Source organism: Lepidothrix coronata, unplaced genomic scaffold (genome assembly GCF_001604755.1).
Source record: "Lepidothrix coronata isolate B3197 unplaced genomic scaffold, Lepidothrix_coronata-1.0 Scaffold336, whole genome shotgun sequence".
NCBI classification, from domain to species: domain Eukaryota; kingdom Metazoa; phylum Chordata; class Aves; order Passeriformes; family Pipridae; genus Lepidothrix; species Lepidothrix coronata.
Genome location: NW_016690516.1, coordinates 283,516 through 307,394, shown reverse-complemented (window position 1 = coordinate 307,394; position 23,879 = coordinate 283,516). Strand labels below are relative to the sequence as shown.

General features: G+C 54.3%; 2 protein-coding genes across 6 annotated transcripts in view; one reads left to right on the top strand and one right to left on the bottom strand.

Moving 5' to 3' along the window:
• DOT1L (DOT1 like histone lysine methyltransferase) overlaps positions 1-14,402 on the top strand; it is a 77,937-nt gene extending 63,535 nt beyond the window's left edge. For 3 of the 5 annotated variants that reach the window (XM_017838390.1, XM_017838389.1, XM_017838392.1), the window contains exons 25-28: positions 351-415; positions 1,337-2,305; positions 3,427-4,019; positions 7,337-14,402. In XM_017838390.1, coding sequence (XP_017693879.1) covers positions 351-415; positions 1,337-2,305; positions 3,427-3,983 — 1,591 coding nt within the window. In that variant the 3' untranslated portion in view covers positions 3,984-4,019; positions 7,337-14,402. The remainder of the gene's footprint in view (positions 1-350; positions 416-1,336; positions 2,306-3,426; positions 4,020-7,336) is intronic. The other 2 variants (XM_017838391.1, XM_017838393.1) reach the window with 2 other exon arrangements.
• Positions 14,403-15,471: 1,069 nt separating this feature from the next.
• PLEKHJ1 (pleckstrin homology domain containing J1) lies at positions 15,472-23,870 on the bottom strand. Its single transcript, XM_017838394.1, has 6 exons — positions 23,685-23,870; positions 21,303-21,370; positions 20,276-20,342; positions 18,678-18,768; positions 18,460-18,523; positions 15,472-17,998 (listed from the first exon to the last, which is right to left on the bottom strand). Exons 1-6 carry the CDS (start codon positions 23,776-23,778, stop codon positions 17,915-17,917), a joined length of 468 nt encoding a protein of 155 aa, XP_017693883.1. The 5' UTR covers positions 23,779-23,870; the 3' UTR covers positions 15,472-17,914.
• Positions 23,871-23,879: the final 9 nt, after the last annotated feature.

Below are 23,879 nucleotides of genomic sequence, written 5' to 3'. Positions count from 1 at the left end.
AAGGTGTCCCTGCCCATGGCAGGGGGTGGCACTGGATGGGCTTTAAGGTCCCTCCCATCCCAAACCATCTTATGGTTCTATGAAAAATAACCACTCCAGAAATGGGGTAAAGTCCCCTGAATGTGCCCTAATCTTGGCAAAGAGCAATAGTTCTGTCATAGCTTTTACCTCAAGTTTGTTGTGGGTTTTTTGAATGCTTTTAAGCTCCTTTAATAACACACAGCTGTCTGAGCTGGTTTGTACACTCTGGTCATCTGCTAAGATGTGATGACGAGGAAGGCAGACTGGGAGGGTAAATGTGCAACAAAAGGTTTGCAATAAGTGCTTCAACCTTTTTATTTTCCCACTAGAATTGAGAGGAAAATTGCAACAATATCATTGGAAAGCAAATCTCCACAGAAGACTGTTGAAAATGGTATGTGTGGGGAATGTTACTGGTTTGTGGTGATGGTGGGAGTGGGGGGTGGGTGTCTGGCCCTGGCTGAAGCTGTCAGGCAGCAGCAGGTTTCTCTTTGCTGCTGGGCAGACTGAAGTTCTTAATTATAATTGAGACAGGTAGCCAATAATTACAGATTTTGGGTCACTTCTTTCTGTAGTCGCAGGTCTCCAAAGATCTGACCATTGTTTTCAGGGTTCAGGGAGGGGTCTGTAGGACAAAGACTGAGGGAGAAGTAGATCAGCATTCTCAGACTTTGTCAGAGCTTTAAAGGAAAGGTTGAGAGCTTTTAGCTGACTTCACAAATATTTCTGCCTTTGGATCAGACTTATAAAATGTGGGTGCTGAAAGATAAAAAATGTGGGTTTTGCCCAGGGAAGGGGAGAGAGCTGGGGAAGGGACTGGAGCACCAGGAGAGGCTGAGGGAGCTGGGGGGGCTCAGCCTGGAGAAAAAGAGGCTCAGGGGGGACCTTCTGGCTCTGCAACTCCCTGACAGGAGGGGGGAGCCGGGGGGGGTCGGGCTCTGCTGCCAGGGAACAAGGGACAGGAGGAGAGGGAACAGCCCCAAGCTGTGCCAGGGGAGGTTTAGATTGGATATTAGGGAATATTTCTTCATGGAAAGGGTGGTCAGGCATTGGAAGAGGCTGCCCAGGGCAGTGGTGGAGTCACCATCCCTGGGAGTGTTAAAAAACATCTGGATGTGGCCCTTGGGGACAGGGGTTAGTGGTGACCACAGTGGTGGTGCTGGGCTGGTGGTTGGACTCAATGATGTTAAAGGTCTTTCCAACCTCAGGGATTCCATGGGTGTGTTAAACCCTGTTTTCAATGAAAATGGAGAATCGAATGCCTTCAGTTCAGTGACTGCTGGTTTTTGACCTCCCCAAATCTTCTCCCCCCCAGGCGGCAGCTTGAACGGGCGGAAACAAGCCCAGGGCACCGAGAACATGAACAGCAGCAAATGGAAATCCACCTTCTCCCCGATCTCTGACATCAACCTGACCAAAACCACGGACAGCCCCTTGCAGTCGGGCTCGGCCCTGAGCCAGAGCTCACTGTTTGCCTTCCGGCCGCCCTCCGAGGAGAGCCTGGCCCTGGACGGGGCCAAGGCCGCGGCCCACGCCAGGAAGGGCATGGCCGTGCCCCCAGACGGGCTCAGCCCTGGCACCAACCCCTCCAACGGCTTCGCCTACAACGGGGGCCTCTCTGCCGAGCTGGGCCTGCACAACTTCATGGACGGTGCTTCCCTCCCACACAAGGCTCCGGACGGGGCCGCTCCCAACTGCTCCCTGGGATTCCCATCCCAGCGGGGCAAGGACGTGGGATCCGTGTCGGACACGAACCTGTTCCTGAACAAGAGGCAGCTGGAAGGGCTGGGCAGCTCCAAGGGGGAAGAGCTGAGTCGCTCTGGGGCCAAGGGCAAAGAGCTCGGCGAGCTGGGCGGCCGCGCGGGGGGTTCCTCGGAGAAGAGCTCCCTGCAGCACAACGGGAAGGTCGGCAAGGGAAGGGACCGAGAGGTGGAGTTTAAAAACGGCCACAACCTTTTCATTTCTGCTGCTGTTTCGTCTGGTGGCCTTCTGAATGGTAAAAGCCTTTCTACTGCTGTTTCTTCAGCAGGCAACCCAGCATCTTCTGTTCCGACCCACCACCCCTTCCTCAACACTCTGACCACTGGATCGCAGTTCCCCCTCGGCCCCATGGCCTTGCAAGCAAACCTCAACTCGGTGACAAACTCCTCAGTATTGCAGTCCTTATTTAATTCCATGCCAGCTGCTGCCAGTCTGGTCCACGTGTCATCAGCTGCAACCAGACTGACTAACTCTCACACTATGGGGAACTTCTCTCCTGGGGTTACAGGTGGAACAGTTGGAGGTAGGCAGAACTCTTTCTCTGGTATAAGGCAGGGCCTAAAGGAAAGTCTGACACTGCCTCTCCAGGGGTGAAACCCTTTCATTTCTACAGGATGTGAAGCAGATGTGTCCCACATAAGCAGTCTCCTCTCTCTCTCTTGGAATTGCTAGGATGAGTTCAGTTCCCCACAGTGAAATCTCGTGAGCTTTGTCTGCTAGATGAGCTTGTTGTATCACCCCAATGAAACAATGCACCCAGACTTTGTGATTGCTGATGTTTGCTTGTTCAGATGTGTCTGTGTTGGAACCAACTTAGGTCTGACTGCAGGTAACAGATTTCACTGGTCGTGGTACCGAGTTAAGGATCTCTAACTTGTGAACTTGAGTAAAGGTTGGGATTAGGCCTGGAATGGATTTAGCGTGATCCAGGAGGAGCAGAACATCAGAGGAGATGGTGTTGGGAGTTTCATAGCAGTTCTGGCTCTTGAATGGACACGAAGAGCATTTCTTGGCCAGGAAGGGCAGTGCCATATGCACCTTGCACTTCTGGGATTCTGCACAGGCTTGGCTTCTGTGGCCCACACCGGGGACAAGCTGGCAGGACTAGAAGATAGGCTGGACCTGCCATTTCTCAGTGTCCAGGGCAGTTTTTCTTGCCTGTCCATAATCACTCAGGCACCATGTCGGGAAATCCTAACTCTGCCATCTCTCAGCACGTAGATTTGCTGCAGTTCCAGCTCCCCTCTGCTGCCCTGTAAGCGGGGGAGCAGGAGGGTGGGGAGGGAAGAGCAGCACTTTGAGTCTCCAGATAAACCGACTCTAAAGACCACGTAATCTCATCCCAACCCTGCCTCTGTGCTATAGAACTGACAGTTCTTGGGGCTGACCATTTCCCCTCGTGGCACTTAGAGGTTGGCAGTAGGAAAGGTAAGTGCACTCTTTTGTACCTCCCGACCTGCACCATTATCTCCCATTGCTTGCTGCCTTCTCACGCTGCATATGTTTGTATGGGGCTGGACTATTATAATTTTGCTTTTTTTTTTTTTTTAATTTTGTTTTGCTTCTTTGTTTTGTTTCTCTTGTCACTTTGAGACTGTACCAAAGCCCGTCTGTTGAAGCTGAGTTTTTCTCTCCTGTTTGCAGGTATTTTTAACCACGCGGTGCCTTCTGCCTCCTCCTCTCATCAGTTTGGAGCCAGTTTCAGCAGCAGTGCTGTCTCTAGCAGCACAGTGCTAAGCTTAAACCCTCTGCAGGCTGTTGCCAGCACCTCATCCTCATCCTTCCCACCCTCTGCCTCTAATTTAGTAACATCTAGCGAGACTAGAGCCGCTCAGCCCCTCAGCAGGGCGCCCGTGCAGCCCGTTTTCCACCCCCCTCCTAACGTTTCCTTGCCTCCCCCTCCTCCTTTGCTCGCTTCTAACCCCGAGCCCGCGCTCCTGCAGAACCTGCCATCCCTCCCGGCTGGAGAAACATTCCTGCCCTCCTCCTCCTCCTCTTCCTCGTCCTCCTCCTCCTGTGCTGCTTCTGTCCAGTCTAACGCTTCTTTGTCTCTCAAACTCGCCTCCCTCCAGCACAAACCCTCCCGCCCCTCCTTCACCGTGCACCACCCGGCCGTGCCGCAGCCCGGCGCTGCCATGTGGGTCACCCTGGGCGTGCAGCCCCCGCTGGCCTCGCACCTCCCGGGGGTGAAGCCGCGCTAAAGGGCCCGGCTCGCGCCGGCGGGGCTGCTCTGCAAGGTAAGGCCGGGCACGGACCCGCAGGGCTGGGGCTGAGTGCGAGGTGAGGGCAGAGAGGGCTCCGTCCTGCAGAGACAGGGCAGGGAGGGGTGGAGAGACCTCTCACATGGGGGAGAACTTCTAAAACAGGGGGGAAGTCCTCTGAAGTGGGGCAAGAATCCCTTAAAATGAGGGAAGAATCCCCTAAAATGAGGGAAGAATCCCCTAAAATGAGGGAAGAACCCTCTAAAATGAGGGAAGAATCGTCTAAAACAGGGGAAGAAACATCTAAAATGAGGCAAGAATCCCCCTAAAATGAGGCAAGAATCCCCTAAAATGGGAATAAGCGTCTATAGGGACGCTTCTTCCAGGGAAGAAACCTGGAACGGGGAAAGAATTCTCTAAAATGGGGGTAAAACCTCTAAAATGGGAAAGAAGCCTCTAAAATGGGGAAGAAACCTCTAAAACGGGAGAAGAATCCTCTAAAACAGGGGAAGAAACATCTAAAATGGGGAAGAAATGTCCAAAACGGGAAGAATCTTCTAAGCTGGGAAGAATCCTCTAAAATGGGGAGAAAACCTCTAAAATGGGAGTAGAATCCTCTAAAATGGGGAGAAAAACCTCTAAAACAGAGGAAGAATCCCCTAAAATGGGAAGAAGTGTCTATAAAGGGAAGAAACCTGGAACAGGGAAAGAACTCTCTAAAATGGAGAGAAAATCTCTAAAATGGGAAGAATCCTGTAAAATGGGGAAGAATTCTCTAAAACGGGAGAAGAATCCTCTAAAACAGGGGAAGAAATATCTAAAATGGGGAAGAAATGTCCAAAATGGGAAGAAACTTCTACAATGGCAAGGATCCTCTAAAATGGGGAGAAAACCTCTAAAACAGGAAGAATTCTGTAAAATGGGGCAAGGATCCTCCAAAATTGGGGAAGAAACCTCTCAAATGGGGGAAAAAAAATCCTGGGAAGTGGGGCAAGAATCCTTTAAAACAGGAGAGAAATCTCTGAAACAGATGATGAATTCTCTAAAATGGGGGGAAAGCCTCTAAAATGGGAAGAAATGTGTAAAACAGAGGAAGAATTATCTAATATGGGGAAAAAAACATCTAAAATGGGGGAATAATCCTCTAAAATGTGGGAAGAACCCTCTAAAATGGGCCAAATCCATGTGAAATGTGGGAAGCAAGTCACCTGGTGGCAGAGGCTGGGGAGTGTGGCTGCTCTGTGCTCTGGGAGTCAGGATTTCTCGACAAGGAGAGCTCACAGGGGGAACTGCTCTGGCACTGTAGGATCATGGTCAGGATTGTTGGGATCACCTTGTGGAAGTGTTTATGTCTGAGGATCAGCAGGCAGGAGGAAATGTCTGGTTTTGATGTGGTTTTATGGAGTTGTGGGCAGTGGGGGTTGCCCTTCTGACCCTCCCACACAAGCTGGTCCCACACTTGTCCCGTGGTGCCACTTTGGGCCTGTCTGTGGCAGTCTTGGTTTCACTGCCAGTCAACAGCAGCTCTTGAAATAGTCCTCAAGTTCCCAGTGTCCAGGTGTCAGGCTCTGGAGAGCAGATCCCCTGGGCTTGCAGTGCAGTCAGTGCCCCTGCCCTGCTGGAAACACAGAACGGGCAGCACAGGAGGGCTGGGAATGCCCTGGCACTGCCAGGGCTGCCAGGAACAGGCTCAGCAGATGCTCCATCTGTGTCCCAACCTCTGGGATGAGAACTCAGGGAATGCTCAGGGTGCTCCACACAGGGGCCGTAGGAGAGGAGGGTTCCATGGCCGTGTCCGTTCCTCCTGAAGCAGGTGTTTGTCTCTAGAGCAACTCCAGAATAAACTGTACCACCACAGGGCTGGGGGCTGTGGTTCCTGACAATGTCTGGGGCATCCTGCTGTCAAACAACTCGTGCTTGCCAAGGGCCACCAGCCTGTCCGGCCCCGGGGTTGGCTCCGTGCTTTCCGTGTAGGTCTGTGCTGTTGTTGTGTCCACTGATCCCAAAGCTACAAACGTGGTTGAAAACACTCTTTGCTGCTTATAAAGATTACAATATACCTGAGAGATTCTTTGTGCATTGTGTATAAGTGTTTTCCTCACCAAATTGCTCCACAGGCACCACAAAGCCTCCCTGGGGTTTTGTGAGGCACGTAAGTATTCCCTGTCCTTCCCCCCAGGAGAGGGAGGCCGAGGAAGGGCTTTGAGGACTGCGGGACCTGTGTGGGGAGGGGAAGACCCTGAACAGAGACGAGATAGGGAAAAGTGAGGGTGGGGCTGGTGAGGAGGGTCAGGTTTGGGGTTCTGTGCAGTGGGAACCCCTGGACATGAGGCCGTGCTGGACTAGGCCGAGATTGTCCCAGTCACTAAAAATTCAGGATAATAGACAAGGCACAAAAATGGCTTATGGAGAAGAGTAGGTGGGTGACAAAGCTGGGCTGTGGAGCAGGGGAGCAGAACTGGTGGTCCCAGAGATGGCAGACTGGCTGTGATCCTGCTCCCTGTGACTCGAGCCCAGGTCACGTGTCGGAGCAGTTCCATTAGTTTTGGAGGGGATATCCATGGTCAGGCCTTGCTGAACCAAGGCTGGCATCTGGAACTGGGGGCTAAAATAACCTTCTTTGCCTCTCTGCCCTGGAGCCAGGCTGGGAGAGCTGGGGGGGTTCACCTGGAGAAGAGAAGGCTCCAGGGAGACCTGAGAGCCCCTTGCAGGGCCTAAAGGGGCTCCAGGAGAGCTGGAGAGGGACTGGGGACAAGGGATGGAGGGACAGGACAAGGGGAATGGCTTCCCAGTGCCAGAGGGTAGGGTTAGATGGGATATTGGGCAGGAATTGTTGGCTGTGAGGGTGGGGAGGCCCTGGCACAGGTTTCCCAGAGCAGCTGTGGCTGCCCCTGGATCCCTGGAAGTGTCCAAGGCCAGGCTGGAGCAACCTGGGATAGTGGAAGGTGTCCAAGGCAGGGGGTTGAAACTGGGTGACCTTTAAGGTCCCTCTCAACTCAAACCAGCCTGGGATTCGTAATTTCCCCCTCATGGTATTAAAAAATTCCGAGGAGATGAAGGTGTGGCACAACCAGTGAAATGCTGGGGGGGATCCTCTCCCCCACTCCAGGTCAGCCCCGTGGGACAGAGTTCAACACAGTCCCACTGGCAGCTCAAAAAACTGCCACTTGGAGGGGCCCTGTGTCTCTTGGGACATCCATCCTTGTCATCTAACTGGGATTGGGCCAAGAGCTGCTCCATCTTTGCTGGCTGAGGAGGCCTTGGATCAATGTAGAAATGCTTGACACATCTAACACACAGCAGATTTTGGTCTTTTATTTAGATGAGTCTCTTCCTCTCCTCCTGTTGTGCAGGTAACTAGGATTTCTACCTCAACCCAATGTGACCTATGCAAGGACAACGTGGACCAACTTCACTCGGCTTCCACTGAAAGGTGCTCACCTGGCCTGTGCAGGGGTTTCTACTCTCTTACTACTGGACAAAATAAAAACCATAAAAAGACCTAAACAACAGAGCAAACATTTACTGTGAATCTGAGTTAAAAAAAAAAGAAAAAAAAAGGCAAAAAAAAAAGAAAAAGGCAAAAGAAACGCTTAAAGCTCCAGTTTGTATTGTTGATAGTTTAGATAAAGTATTTATCTTTTTTTAAAGTGAAAACAATTTTGACTTATTTTATTCCACCTAGACTCATAAACACAAGTTATTATTAAATTCTCTGAATACTAAAGGACTGGCACACCAGCAGAGATGTAAAGAGCCTCCTCGGTGCTATTTTGTCCGTCAGAACTGTGCCTCTAGTTTGAACCCTTGGTGCTGATTTGGAGGGTTGACCAATGCCAAACCCAGTTTTTGGGAAGGCCTACAGCTTATTTATTCCCCTGACTCTGTTCATATCCCAAAATCCACCTGGTTGGCAGCAGAGTGAGCGACAGAGGAAGGACTTCTCCTCCCTGGGGGTGATTTGGACTGAGCCAGGCGCTGCCAGCTGGGTGGGTTTGAGTTGTGTTCATGGCAAAGAGCTCCAGGGCACAGTTGGAACACGAGAATTCCAAGTGCTGCCCTTTTCAAACTCCTCCCCTGGGCCATGTGCTGGTGGCACTCAGGTCACTGTGAATTTTGGTAGCTAAGTCTGGTCGCTCCCTTTGGGCCTGTGAACAGGGTGTGTGATCACTGGTGTTGGTCCAGCCCTTTTCCCAGCCCTGGGAATTCTGAACGTTGTGCTTCTGTCCTGCTGCAGGTGGCAGATTTCCCTGGCTTGCTGGTTTTGTTCCAAGTGTTTTGTTGGTAGGGTTTTGATACTTGACTCTGAGCTGGCTTAGCCCTGTACATTTGTTGACCAAGTGCATTTTGCTTTTGTGTTCCGCTGCTTTCAGTAGGTCTTAACTGGTAGTTCACAAAAACACCCTGCTCTGCCTGGCTGTGCTGCCACTGTCCCATGGGGGCAGGGGTTGTGTCATGACTCGTGTACAGAAAGAGCCTCCAAAAGGCTGATTTTATGGAGATGTGATGGAAACTTACGGATTTCCTATATTTTATTTCACTTTTAGGTTGTACAATGACAGTGAACTTGTGAAAACTTATTTATTCGAGTGCACAAAGTGAGGGGAAGAGGAGGATTCCAGTAGGAATCAGGCTGGGCTGAGTTTACCTGGGCCAAGCACCACTAAAGGCAACTGCAGTGGAAGGGGAATTGTGATGGGAATGGCTGGAAAAAACACATGGAGGCTTTGGGAAACACCTCCCTGCTGGCCCTGGTGCTCTGAGGGGCAGCAGTGGCTGCTCTGTGTCCTTAAATCCCTCCTGGGGAGTCTCCCACCTCCAGCAGTCAGGCGTTGGCTGTGAGCACCCCATGGAGCATCCCGGGGTCACCAACAGCTGGATAACTCCTGCCTTGGGAGGAGGGGAGGTCCCTCTGCCCTCCTGGGCTCTCCTGCTGCCTGGATCCAGGAGCAGGGTTGGGAATGCTGTGTTCCAAGAGCAATCTTAGGAGAGATTTGGGACCAAGTGCAGTTATTTTGTTGATTCCTGAGCGTGTGTTCCACGGGCAGCCTTTGTGAGCAAACTGGGGATCCAACTTTGCTGCCTTATTCCCTGGGAAGGGATTGACAGCCCTGGGAACTGGGGACATTTGGGAAAGTTTTCTGTGTCATGGGTGGGGCAGGACTGGGCAGTGGAGCTCCTGCTGAAGGACTGACAGGGTGGTGAAAGCCTGGGAAGGGCAGCAGAGCTCCGAGGGGAGAGTGAGGAACATCCAGTAGCTTCTGGTGGAAGCCAAACACAGTGTCCTGGAATCCAGGAGGACAATGTAACCCAGATGTTTTGCAGCTGGGAGTTGGGCAGCTCCAGCTCTTTTCCCAGCCCAGGGCAGAGTGCTGGGGCTTCTGGAGGCTTTAACTGAGTGATTAGTGGAGGGACAGTGGCCTTAATTAGCGACACCTCCCCCATCGATTGTGAGAGAAGAGGAAAGACAAGGAGAAGGTTTTCATCACCCTGATTCGATCAGCTCCCTGCCTGCAGAGGGACCAGGATATGGTGCTCCTTGGACCTGCTGTGCCCCCTTCACCCCAAAGCACAGAGATCAGCAGGAGAACTCTGCCCCCCATGTGTGCTGTGCAGGGAGAGCTCGGGGCATTCCCGGGACACGTGTGGAGATGCTGCTGGAGAAGGAACCAGAGACCCTGCAGAACCCCCCGTGCTTTCCAGCACTGCTATAACCCTGTATTGGCCTGGCACTCCTTGGGTGCTGAGCATGGACAGATCCTTGCTGTGGGAATGGCCCTCCCTGCCCTGATGTTCACAGCATTCCAGGAGCTGCTGTCTGGGAGCAGGATGGACATGGAGCAGTGGTGGCCTTGGCAGTGGCTCTTTACAGCTGGACTCTGTGATCTCAAAGCTCTTTTCCAACCTCAGTGATTCCATGATTCCACAACCCTGAGTTTGCCCTCTGCTCTCCAGTGGGTGCTGTGGGAAGGGCATCCCCCTGTCCCCCGGTGTTCCCTGTGCCAGGGGGCTGTGGATCAGCAGTGGAATGGGCAGCACAACCCCCTGGAGCTCAGCACAGGGTGTTACTGGGCCACTGCCAACCCCCCAGTGCCCTGAAGTTGGTGAGTCTCCAGAATCATCCAGGAAGGCCCAAGGAAAGCAGACCTGATTGACGTGTCTTGGGATGTGCTGGAAGGGGATCCAGCCTGGGTGAGCCTCAGCCTTCACCTACCTCTGCACCCCCCCTGCTGCCATGGCAGTGCTGGGTCCGTCCTGGCAGCCCCTGATGGAATCTGGAGCTGCTCTGACTTCACCAGGGTCTTCCCCCACACCCAGCACCTTCCCTGTGCCATGGACCTGGTCCTGATCCCCGGGATGTGCTTCCAGAGGGGGCCTGGAGACCTGGTGCCTGCAGAGCAGAGCTGAGGTGGGAAGCCAGGAGAGCAGGTTTTGATGTCTCAGTGCTGTGTGAGCTGGGAGATGATGTGGCCAAGAGATTCCTGGTTTTGTCTTCCCCCTCCCTGATGTTTTATGGCTTTGCAAGTTCAACTCAGCATCCTGGAATCCTGAGTTGGAAGTGACCCACAGGGATCATCGAGTCCAAGCCCTGGCCAGCTTGTTTCTCCTCTGAAAACTGGGAAGAGCTTTTCCCTGGCTGAAGGAAGAGCTTTGAGCTGCTGGGATCTCATCCATGTGGCTCCAGGCCCACGACCCCCTGACCCCACTGTCCAAGCACTGAGCCCGAGCCTGAAACCTGTTTGCAATAATTGAAGATACTCTGGAGTTATCAAAGCCAAAAGAAAAGAATTCCTTCTGTGTTACCACATCCTGTCTGTGCTGGGTCCAGTCATTCCGGGGCTGTCACACACGTCCCCTCTCCTCCACACCACTGCTGCCAGCCAGGGGCTCGGCAGGAAGCTGAAATGCATCGTTGCCAAAAAAAAAAAATGGAGCTTCCTGAGTGTTGTGCTGAGGAAAACCTGTCCCTGCTGCTCAATGTCAGCCTTGAGGAACAAGCTCTTCCTTTTTTGGGGATTTGCTACCTCTGGCTCACTGGTCCCAGTCCCCTGGGACCCCCCCATTCCATCCTGGGAGGGCTCCAAAGGCACCTGGACTCGGGATCTGCTGCAGATCAGTCACTCAGCAGCAATCCTTCCACTCTCCAGGGGTGTGGAGGCACCCACAGCTGGAATGCTGAGGGAGAGAGTGGGAAAACACTGCTGGAGGATGGAGAGGTTCGTGCTGCTGGATTCGAGCTGGTGTGTGGGATAATGGGGATATTGAGGTGTCCCACCATCACCTCGTGCTGCAAAGGAGGCTGTTGCCTTTAGGAAAAGTGTGGATCGGTCTGGACAAGCAGTGCTGGGAACATCTTCACCTCAGTGTGATGGATGCAGAGGGAGAGAGGAGCAGGGGAGCAGCAGGGGAGCAGCAAATGCTCCCTGTGCGGGACATTCTGGGCTGGGCAGCAGCTCCAGCTGCTCCTGTCAGCAGGAACTTGTGTCTCCCTGAGCAGACAGATCAGAAGGACTTTCTTGTGCTTCCATCTCATTTCCTTCCTTCCTGGTGGTGACAGCCCTTCATCTGTCAGTGCCTGGTTTGTGCTGCCCCTGCTCTGGGCTGGGTTTGGCCCCGGGCTCCGCCTGGGATGGGGAGCTGGATCCCCCTGTGCCAGGAATCACTGGTGGGATGAAGGAGAGCTCGTAGGGTCTCCCTCTGTGATCCACAGTGGCTGAAGCCCCCAGGCAGGAGGATTCCATCACTTGCTCATGAACAGATCTGCTCATCACTTTTTGAATCTGGAGATTCCAAATCCCCAGGACTTGATGCCCAGCCTGGAGCTCTCCCAGCTCTGGGTCCCACTCGGTTCAGGTGCTGAGTCTCTTCTTTCTTCAGTCAGGACTTGAGGAAGTAACTTGTGCAGTTGTACCCTGGCAGTACAGAGGTCTCCAGCTTGATCAGCTCTTCCATCACATCTGGAAACATCTGCACTCCAGAGCTGCTGGGCCTGGGCAGGGCTGCCTGGGGGGTGTCCCTGCCCTCACCCTGGGAGGGTTTCCTTCTGAGAGGTGTGTTGGGGACAGTTCTTTAACCTCCTTCTTTGAGGCTTGGACTGGGTGAGCTTCAGAGGTCATTCCCAACCCATCCTGTCCCGTGATTCCCTGTGCACACAGATCTGGGATGGTCTCCTTGGCTTGGAAGGGGAGTGGGAGGAGGTGGAGCCAGACCTGCCTCCCCTGCTCCTGCAGAGCCACCCCAAGGGTGCTCCACACCACAGTGGATTCACTCCCTGTGCTCATCCTGTTCCATCTCATCCCAGCCTTCTCTCGGAAGAGCCTGGATCTTCCTGCACTGCTGGGCTGCCCCTACCAGGGGAAGGTGGAATTTTCCTTTACTGTGGAATAACGAGCCATGGACAGGTGGCCTCCAGGGCCTGTGTGGTTTGGTTCCTGCTGGAACTGTGTGTTTAGAAAGCAGCATCTGTTCCCCTTTCCTGCTGTTTTTCCACTTGGAAGAGTCCAGGCAGAGGAAAAGCCGAGGGATTGGGTGACAGAGAGAGTCCCTGGGGTGCAGAGGGAACTCCTGGCTCTGGCTCAGGTGGGACACACACTCAGGGCCAGCAAGTGCTTCCAGCTCCCCGAGCTCCCCCAGGGCCCCCCCGTGGGATCTGTGGGATCTGTGGGACCTGTGCCCTCGGGATGCTCCTGCTTCCCTGCCCTGCTCCTGCCCATTGCTGGAGGAGATTCCCAGTGCTGAGTTTGTTCTCCAGCTGCTGATGGTGATTCCTGTCCTGGCCCTTCCTTCCCTCCTTGGCCAGGTCTGGAGCTGGTGCTGAGCTGGGAACAGGGGTCACTGTCCCCACGGAGCCAGTGGGTGCTGCTCATGGAATCCCTTGGGATTGGGTGCTTTGTCCTGGTGCTGATGCCAAGGTGGCTTTGGTTGGTCACGTCCTGCAGAACCCGTTTATTCTGGTGCTGAAACTCACCCTTTCCCCCGGGGATTCTCCACGTTGTTTTTTCTTGGACAACTCCACCTTGGAGTTCTCCCAACTCCCGTGAGTGGCTGTGCTGGAAAATTCTGCTTTTGTTGTTGTTTTGCCTGAGCCAAAAGCACAGAGAGGAGTCAGGACTGGGAGCTCCAGGCTCTGGTGCCTCTGGAGCAGGGGAGGACGTTGGACAAGGCTGTGAACTCTCAATGTTGGAAAATCATTCTGGGGAGCAGAAACCAGACAGTGTTTTTGTGAACTATCTTTGCAGCACTGAGGAAAAACTCCCAGGAGTTGGAGTTTTGGGAGCACAGATGTGCAGTCGGTGAACGAGGATTTGAAGTTTTACTGGTTTTAAAGAGGTTTTTTTCCTTCCTTTTTTTTGCTCCATTTCTCTAGTTTGTGGATCAGGTTTTCACTAAAAGCTGGAGAACCAGTTTCAAAATGTTGTTGTGCCATATTTTATTTATCCTTATGCGTTATAAATATATAAATATCTATTTAGACTGAATATTGCATTAAAAGATGCTGTTTTTGAGAAACTTCAGGGTTTAAACCCAAGACAAAAAAAAAATGGGAGATTCTTCTGCAGTACTTTTGCTGTTTGGGACCTTCTTCCTGAAGAGGCTCCCTAAGTTTTTTATGGTGTAAAAACAAAATCACACCCTGAAATTCCAAGCTGGGAGATGCTGACCCTGAAGTTCTCAGGTTTGTGGTCCTTTGGTTTTCTCAAGGTACATCTGGTTGCTTTTCTGGTGCAGTCAAATAATTTTTTAAAAGGTCTCATCTCTGGAGTTATTGAGGAACAGGTGGAATGGGTTGGTCCATCCTGCTTGGCTTTTTTAACCTATTAATCTTTGAAGTGATCGATTTTTTCCAATTAAAACCCAACTCTTTAGGTCTCTGTTCTACTTAAACTTTTTAGGAGTGAGAGCCTGCCCTCGCTGAGTGGGACTTGGATGGGGAAAGCAGTAGAGGATGAGGTTGCTGTTGCTCAGGAATTGATTAGTAAACTTTTAACTACTAATAAAAGTCCATTTCCCAATGGATTTTTTGAAAAACCCATTTTCTTAGGACAGTGATATGGGATGTTTCCTAGTGAATAGGAATTAGTTTATATAATTTAGCCTATTAAACTGAATTATTTAAAATTCAAACTTCCCCTAATTTATCTTTTTTTTGGATTTTTTTTAATTTTATTTTATTTTATTTTATACTGGTAAGTTGTCCTGTCATTCCTTTCATTCCTCCATAGAAATAGTGTGAATTCTGCTGTGTATATATGTATGTATAATATATATATTTCCACCCTGCCTTTCTAATTCTCCACAATGTAAGAGTTAGTTTTTGCTCCCCTCCCTCCACTTAATTTCTTGTGTCTCTCCCTTGATTTGTAATTGAAACAATGCTTTGAAGTTTTGTCTTTATATTAAAGTGTCTGTATTTTAATACACCGAGATCTTGTGGAGTTTCACTGGGTCAGAGGGGCCTGGAATTGGGGCCAGGAAATGGGATCTGGGGACCTGGTGGCATAGGAGGGACAGAGACCCCCTGACCTGGATTAGGGACCACCTTCAGCTCTGAGGGCCTGGGGGGGCCTGGGGGCAGTTCTGGGCCCCTCAGGACAAGAGGGACATGGAGGGGCTGGAGCGTGTGCAGGGAAGGGAACGGAGCTGGGAAGGGGCTGAGGGAGCTGGGGGGGCTCAGCCTGGAGAAAAGGAGGCTCAGGGGGGACCTTCTGGCTCTGCAACCCCCTGACAGGAGGGGGGAGTTGGGGGGGGGTCGGGCTCTGCTGCCAGGGAACAAGGGACAGGAGGAGAGGGAACGGCCTCAAGCTGTGCCAGGAGAGGTTTAGATTGGATATTAGGGAATATTTCTCCATGGAAAAGGTTGTAAAGCAGTGGCACAGGGCAGTGGTGGAGTCACCACCCCTGGGAGTGTTCAAACAGTGTGTGGATGTGGCCCTTGGGGACAGGGTCAGTGGTGGCCTCGGCAGTGCTGGGACAGTTGGCCTCGCTGAGGTCTTTCCAACCTAAATGATCCCGTGATTCCCAACCCCTCCCAGTGACATTCCCGTTTAGGCAGCAGTGTCATGACAGTGGGATAAACCCACCATCAGCCAGGGGAGTTAATTCACTGCACGATTCTTAAACCAAGGACCAGCCCTGGATTCCCACAGCCCTTCCCAGCTCTTGGCTCTCCTGGGCCTGACCCAGCTCATCCCAAACATGTTTGTCACCGGAGCTGCCCCTTGGCTCCACCACCAACCCTCAGCTGGACCAGGTGACCTTCAGAGGTCCCTTCCAACCCAAACTGTTCCATGAAGAATCCTCTCCAAATCCCATCGTGGAGCCACCCCCAGCTGGCTCCTGGAGAGGCACCTTTCCCCCATCCCTGCTCCTGCTCCAGGGGGAGGAGACCACCTGGACACCCCCTGGAGCTGCTGGTGCTCAGGTGAGAGCCCTGCAACCCCCCCTCCCTGCCAAGGCTCTGTGCCTTAGGACAGCTCTGAGCAGCACATGGATTAAACCAAGATTTATTGGCAACATACAACAGAGAAATGGCTCTGGGGAGCCTGGACCCAGCTCTGACTGAAATACAAAACTCCAAGTGTGAAAAACGAACAATTGTCTATAAATCACCAGCAGTTGATGCAGATTTTGATGTGTCTACAAGTACCATCTCCCCTTAATGCTGAACCCCAGCCCGTGAGCCAGCCCTGCCCCAGTGAGGGTCTGAGCTCCTGGGCCCTGGAACTCTTCACAGCATTTGTTTTACATTCAGTTAAGAAATGTCACTGGTGCCTCTTGAGCAAGTGTCGGGGTTTGCTCTTGTGCCCAGAACAGCACCTGAAATGCCCCTTTCCTGCACAGTGCCAGTGGGGAAGGGTTGCCCAGTCCTGCTCCAGGACCAGGACACAGCTCTGAGGGCTAAAAAGGCCCCAAGCTTGGCAGAATTCCCGAGGTTTGGGTTAAACTGCACATGGAAGGATCCACTGATGCAGAGCTGAGCCTGGATGTGGCTGTTCTGCCCCTGGGGCTGTGGGATGGAGCTGGGGGGGAGCCCATGCTCATCCCAGCTCCAGTTATCCCACTGCCAAGCAGGAATCCTCCCATCCATCCTCTCCCCAGTGACCAGACCAGTCTCTTTTCACAGTAAAAGCTGCCATGTCCCCCCCTCCAGGCCAGGGGTGCCCCTGCACTGAGGGAAAGCAGAGCTGGTGAGGATTAAAATGCACTTCAAAGCCATCTGAGGACACCAATTCCCTCCAGCACAAGCTCCTGTAGGTTCCTGCTTTTAATCCCTCCTTGCCTGCTTCCCCTGGAGCTGCCATCTGTCTGCAAATGCCCCCTGGCTCCTGCTCCCTGCCCTGGCTCCTCCTGCAGGACAGCTGCCCCTCAGCTCATTTTGGTGATTTTTGGAGCACCCAGATTGATTCAAGGGAAAGGGAAGATCTGGGGAAAGAAAAAGGGAAAAAATCCTGGCTTTCAGATTAAAAATAAAGCCTCAGTGACAGCTGTCACTGCCCTGGCACCCAGCAGTGAGAGGTAAAGAGGGAAGGCCAGGCCACTAAAGCTCTTCTTTGAGCATTTATTCCCAGCCAAGGACCCACAACTTCCCTTCAAGCCCAGCTCAGAGGCTGCTCCACCCACCCTGGAGGGGAACAACACCCAGAGCTGCAGCCCCCAAAGCTCAGGCCCCCTCCCTGTTCCTTCTGCCACCAACCCTCTGACAGTCTCACCTGAGACCCTCCCAGGGGCTTTTCCTGGGTTTTTCCCGGGCTGGTCCCAGGGGAGCTGCTGTGACAGTGAGGAATGTGGGTGTCCTGCAGCCCTGGGTGTGGAGAGTGTCCTTCCTCCCTCCCTCCCTCCCTCCTCTCTGAGCAGTTTTCCTTCCTGCAGCCCTGGCTGGTGGGGTGGGGATGTTGTTCCTAAACCCTTCTCTCCTCCTTCCCAGAGCCCCAGGGAGGCAGCCTTGGTTCCCTGGCAGCCCTGGCACAGTGTTTGGTCTGTCCCTTTGGATGCTCCCGAAGGGGGGAGAGGCTGCAGCCGTGGCTCAGGGCCTGGAGGGTTCCTGCCCAGCTGAACTCACCCCCTGCAGCCCAAACCTGCAGCCAGAGGGAGCAGCTCCTGCCTTTGCCAACCTCTCCATCTGCCTTTCCTCCCTGGGAAGCTGGATCAGAGCTCAGCCCACAGCTCTGCAGAGGGGCAGGAGCCCACAGGGATCCCTCCCCGTCCCTGTTCCTGACTGTTCCCTTTGTTCCCTCGGCTGGGCTGGAGTGAAGGCTCCCTCCAGCCCCCAGGAATCACAACACCTGCCCAGGGAAGGGAGAAGAAAACCCTCAAAGGCAAGTGCCAGTGGCTGCCCAGAGCTGCTGCCTTGGCACAGGGGAGCAGATGGCTCCTGCCTGGCAGCTGGAGCTGTGGCTGAGCATTCCCAGTGTTACTGGGAGCATTCCCAGTCCTCCCTGCTCACCAGCTCAGCCATCGGCCCCCAGAATGGCTCTGCAGGAGCAGGAGAGGGCAGGACAGGAGGGGGTTAACCCTGGAGCACAGAGATGTGATCACAGCATCCTCTTGCAGCCCCAAGGGCTCCCTGGAGATTGAGGGAAGATCCTGAGCCAGGAAAGCTGCAGCTCCTTCAGGAGAGGGACAGGGAGGAGCAGGAGAAGGGCTGGAGCTCCAGCAGCTCCAGGCCCTGGAGGACATTGGGTGCTGGGAGCTCTGTCAGCCCCTGCCTCTGCTGACCCCAGGGGCCAGAGGGTTCTGCTCCCACCCCAAGGGAGCAGTTCAGCCTCCACAGCTGGGAAAGTGGGAATGTACAAAGAATTCCCTTTAAAAAAAAAGAATAAAAAATGATTTAGGTAATAAATAAAAGAGTCCCTTGGTCCCTGTGGGGCTCTGCTGTCCTTCCCAGGGGTTGGGGTGGCCCTGGGGAGCCTGCTCAGGACTCAGGAGCCAGTTCAGCCCAGGTGAGGGAATTCCTGCTGGCGTTTTCCCAGCTGGAAACGGGCTTCCTCCGAGATCCCGTACTGCTCCAGGGGGTCCTGCAGGAGAGCACAGGGAGGCAGCAGTGAGAGGCAGATAAAGGGGTGCAGGAAGTCCAGCAGCCCCTGGGAGGACACAGGACACAGCAGGTGACCAGGGGCTGTGGGCACAGGGAGTCACCAGAGCAGGGATGCTCCGAGCGGCCTGGCAGGGTGGGAGCAGCATCTCCACCCACAGATCTGGCCAGGGCTGGGGGTGAACTTTCCAGAGACCTGCTGGGAGTCCAGGCAGGCCTGTCCAGCTCCAATCCTTGGCCCCCCAGCATGGCAGTGTGTGTGTCCGAGGGTCCGAGCGAGCACAGGAAGGTGCTCAGGTCCGGCTGTGGAGCCCACGGCTCCCCATGGAATCTGGGATCTCCTTCCAGATCAAACAGCCTGTGCAGGACTGGCAGCAACACCCACAGTCCCCAGCTCCTGTCCAAACCCATCAGTCACCACCTGACCCCGAGGGCCTCACTCACCTTCCCTGTCATCTTCTGGATCTCATTCCGGTAGAAGATCAGGCTCCTCCTCAGGAACTCGTAGCTGCAAGACAGGAGCAGACCCTGCTGAGCACGGGAGGATGTGGGCAAGTTTCAGATGCTATTTAGGGCTGGGGGAAGCTGGTTTGGGAGGAGACAAGCCCTGTGCTCCCGGGTTCCCCCCAGGCTGATCCCGGAGCTCCGATGGCTCTTCCCACCTGGCTCGTTTGAGGGCCTCGACCCACTCCTGGCACTGCTCCTCACTGGCACACTCGAAGCAGTATTTCCTCTCTGGCTCCTCGATGAAACCTGCCAGGAACAAGGAAAAGGCAGCCCGTGCTCCCCTGCCAGGCTCAATTAGCACCTCTGTTAATGAGGATGAGCTGGGAGCAAGTTGGGAACCCCAGCCCTGGACCCTCTCCTGTTCCCTCCCTGCTCTGGCTGCCCTGGAGCAGCTGCCTGGGACATTTGTCAGCTTCCAGCAGCCAAAGACCTCGGGAAGAGCAACTTCCCAAATGGGAGCAATTGAATTGAAGCAGATCTGGGACTGGAACTCCCTGAGGCTCCTTGGGAGGGATTTAAATCAAAGGGAAAAACAGCCCTGAGGAAGGGCCTGGGATGCAGGCACAGACCAGCCCCCAAGGATTTGAACTGCACTGGGAGAGGGCCCTGGGCTGCCTTTGCTGGAGGCTTTTGGGAATGTGGTGCCGTGCAAATCCCTGTGCAACTCCAGTCCTGTACAGGACAGAACCAGGAATCTCAGCAATCCCTGAGCCCAGAGCTCTGCCCTGCACAGACCCTCGGGGGTCAGGCTGCACCAAGAGTGACACAGCCCCAGCCCCACATGGCTGCTGGGGGGTTTAACCCTTCCCTCCCTCGGGAATCCTCCCCACAGACAGCCCCAAACCCCCAGACTCAGCAGGACTGGTGTGCTGGGGCTGCTCGGGGGCCCTGTGGGGCAGGGGGAGCACAGGAGGAGACACAGCTGTGCCCTGCAGCCAGGCCAAGAGATACAGGGACGGCCTTGGAGGAACATCCTGTTTTGTCAGCACGTGTGGGATGAAAGGCCCTCCCGGGGGACACAGATGCAGCTGGAGCCGCGGTATCGCCACAAGGACACGGACGGGGCAGGAGCAGGGGCTGGAGCAGCCCCTGGAGGCTTTATCTGAGCCCACTGGGGGGGTTGGACAAAAGGCAGCAGCACAGCAGAGATCTGTCATAGAACTCCCCCCAGGAGGGATTTCTGGCTGCTCTGCACGTGCAGCCGAGCAAAGCCCACACTGCTCCAGCCCTGGAGGATCCCTGGAGTGGCCCTGTGCTCAGAAGGGCATGTGGCACAGGGAGGAACAGCTGGCAGCTGAGGGATAGAACCATGGAATTGCTAAGGTTGGAAAAGATCTTTAAGATCATCAAGTCCAACCATCAACTCAGCACCACTGTGTGCACCACAGAACCACGTCCTCAGGTGCCACATTCACATGGGTTTTGGACACTTCCAGGGATGGAGGCTCCACCACTACCCTGGGCAGCCTGAACACCCTTTCCAGGAAGAAATTTTCCCTAATATTCCACCTAAACCTCCCCTGGCACAACTTGAGGCTGTTTCCTCTTGTTCCCTGGGAGAAGAGACCAAACCCCACTTGAGGGGCACTGACCCCACAGAGGAGGGGAAGGGTGAGGGGCACTGACCCCACAGAGGAGGGCAGGGCTGAGCTGACCCCACTGCCACCAGAGCAGCAGGAACTGAGCAGCAAAACCCCTCCTTTCCCTCTGCCCCAGGGGAAAGGCCCAGGGATGGTGCCCAGGCAGCACTCACTGATGGAGAAGACGTTCTCCTCCTCTTTGGTGATCCTGCAGTGCTCCAGCAGCAGAGCTCCAATGGGCTGGAAAACACATGGAGAGAGGGTTTAACCCACAGTGCCCCCAGCACTGAACCCACAGTGTCTCCCTGGAGCCTTTTAGGCAAGTTTGACACCCTGGTGCTACTCTGCAATGATTTGGTCTGACTGCAGGATGTTCCACAACCCTTTAATCACCTTTTTGTGCTGCTGCTGTGCCTCCCTCGCAGCACTTTGCTTGTGTTAATTAGGTGTTAATCACCTCCACCGGCTCAGAGTCAGCCTGGCCTTCACTGCTCATTTCTGGGGTGTGAAGGCAGCAAAGAACTTCCTTGCCCAGTAACTGAGACACAACTGAACTGTTCCTGAGACACACAGCAAGCCCCCCTGTGCCCGGGCAGGGCTGGAGGGGGATGTGGGGAGCTGGAACAGCTCCGGAGGGACACACAGACACTGGAGGGACACACAGACACCGTGCTGAGCAGGGACAGGGGGTGACATGGCCTGGAACAGGAGCAACCCCCTGGGAATTCTTGTCCAAGGGACACACCGTGAGAGATGCAAATCAGGAAGCAGGGAAGGGCCTGGAAACCTCCTTTACTGAGCATTCCATGGAACATTTGGGCTGGAAGGACCTCAGAGCCCATCCAGTCCCCCCCTGCCATGGGCAGGGACACCTCCCACCAGCCCAGGGTGCTCCTTTGATCCAGCCTGGCCTTGGACACTTCCAGGGATGGGGCAGCCACAGCTGCTCTGGGAATTCCATCCCAGCTCCTCCTCACCCTCACAGGGAAGAATTTCTTCCCAATATCCCTGTGTCAGTGGGAAGCCATTCCCTGTGTCCTGTCCCAGGTCCCTCCCCAGCTCTCCTGCAGCCCTGCTGAGCTGATGAAAAGGAAAGGTGGACACTGTCCCAGCACTGCTCTCCCAGCCCACACAACCAATCCACAGGAAAAAGAAGGAAGAGGGAGGGAAGCAAACCCCACCCAGGAGCACATTCCATACCTCAGCCTCGTCTGTCCTGAAGTAGAAGAGAAAGTTCACCACGAGCTTCACCAGGCGCTTCTTCAGCACTGCAAGGACAGTTCAATTAAAATAAAATAAAATAAAATAAAACAAAATAAAACAAAAATAGAAATAAAAACAAAAATAAAACAGAAATAGAAATAAAAATAAAATAAAAACAAATAAAGAATAAAAACAAAATAAAAATTAAAATTAAAAAATATATAAATAAAACCAAAATAAAAATAAAATAAAAATAAAAGTAAAATAAAAATAGAAAATTATAATATAAAATAAAAATTAGAAATAAGACTAGAAATAAAAATAAAATTACAATAAAATAAAATTAAAAATAAAATGAAAAATTAAAAATAAAAATAAAAATAAAAATAAAGAAAAAGGAAGTGCTGATGCAGCTGGGACAGAGAGGGGGCAGAGGGAAGCCCCTTCCAGCCCTGCCAGTGCCCAGCATGGCACAGATCCCATCAACCACTGGCACACCCTGCACCCACCCTGAGGCTGCTCCTGCAAACAGGAGCCTCAGGGTGACAAAGTCATGAGCAGCTTCTCCAGTGGCTCCAGGGCAGGCAGAGCCCACTGACACGGCCTGGGAGAGCTCCAAATCCCTGGGAGAGCTCCAAATCCCAGGGAGAGCTCCAAATCCCTGGGAGAGCTCCAAATCCCTGGGAGAGCTCCAAATCCCAGGAGCCCCAGCACAGATATCACCTCTGAGGGACAAACTCCAGCAGATCCTGGGGGAAGGAAGGCCCAGGACAAGGGAGGGTCTTCACACTCCAGTGCTGGCCTGAGAGGGAATTTGCTGGGAGACTTCAGGGAAGAGCCTCTCCAGGCCTCGCTGTCCCCAGTACATCCCATTGCTCCAGCCCAGCCCCAGAACCTCTCTCCAGTCCCACACTGGATCCCACCACCTGTGCTCTACAGCCCTCCCAGTAAGCCCCAGTGCTGCCCACCCAACACAGCCAGTCCTAACCCCACAGTTCCTGCCCAGTTCTCCCAGACCTTCACCCACTTTCCCAGCCTGGATTCTCCAGTACCCCCAGTCCTCCTGCCCAGGGCACCCAGTTCTCCCAGTCCCTCCTCACCCAGTACTCCAAGTGCTGTCCTGATTATCCAGTACCTCCAGTCCTGCACCCCCAGGCCACCCACTTCTCCCAGTCCCTCTCCTCCAGTCCAGCCCTGTCCCCCACAACCCCACAACTGAGGTGGTCTGGGGGGTCTTGAGGGGATCTGGGGAGGTTCTGATTCTCCAGTGGGGGATCCCCAGGTACCCCCAGTCCTGCCCCACCTCCACCTGCCTCCCCCTCCAATCCTGCCAGTTCTCCCAGTCCTACCCTGCTCCTACTGGCAGTTTCCCAGTCCGGATTCCCCAGTACCCTCAATCCTGCCTCTCCAGGGCACCCAGTTCTCCCAGTACCTCTCCACCCAGTGCTCCCAATCCTTCCCATGTCCAGCCTCCACTTTCCCAGCCCTAATCCTCCAGTGCCTCCAATCCTGCCCACCCAACATAGTCCTAACCCCAGTTCCTGCCCAGTTCTCCCAGTCCTGCCCTGCTCCTACTCCCAGTTTCCCAGTCCCGATTCTCCAGCACCCCCAAAGCGTCCAGTTCTCCCAGTTCCTCTCCAGCCCCATCCCTCAGCAACTCCAGCCCGGATTCTCCAGTTGGGGACCCCCACTCCTGCCCCCCTTTCACCTGCCCATCCCAATCCTGCCAGTTCTCCCAGTCCTGCCCTGGTCCTACCCCCAGTTTCCCACTTGTGATTCTCCAGTACCCCCAGTCCTGCCCACCCAGCACAGTCCAACCCCTCTCCCCACCCAGTGCTTCCCAGTCCTCCCAGTCCGTTCCCAGTCCCCCCAGTGCTGCCCACCCAACCCAGCCAGTCCTAACCCCAGTTCCTGCCCAGTTCTCCCAGTCCTGCCCTGCTCCTACTCCCAGTTTCCCTGTCCTGATTCCCCAGTACCCCCAATCCTGCCCACCCAACACAGTCAATCCTGTCCCCGCTCCCAGCTCTCCCAGTCCTGACCTGGTCATATCCCCACTTTCCCAGTCACAATTCTCCAATCCTCCCAGTCCTGCCCACCCAACACAGCCAATCCTAACTCCCCCTCCTCACTCCCAGTACTCTCTGTCCCGCCCTGACCCTAATCCCAGTTTCCCAGTCCATTCCCAATCCCCCCAGTCCTGCCCGCCCAACACAGCCACTCCTATCCCCCCTCCCCGTTCCCAGTTCCTGCCCTGCTCCTGCCCCCAGTTTCCCAGCCCGGATTCCCCAGTACCCCCAACATCTCCCAGCTCTCCCGGTCGCTCTCCACCCCCGATTCCGCAGCCGGGACCGCGCCGTCCCTCCCTCCGTCCCCGCTCACCGCTGCCTTTCTTGGGCACGCTCATGCGGATCTCGGCCGCCTTCTCCGCGGGCTGCCGGGCCAGGGACAGCAGCTCGCGCTCGTTGTAGCGCATGGCCGGAGCCCCCCGGCCCGCCGATCCCGCTGTTCCTTCCGAGCCCGGTGTTCCCGGTGTTCCCGCCGATCCCGCTGTTCCTTCCGATCCCGCTGATCCCG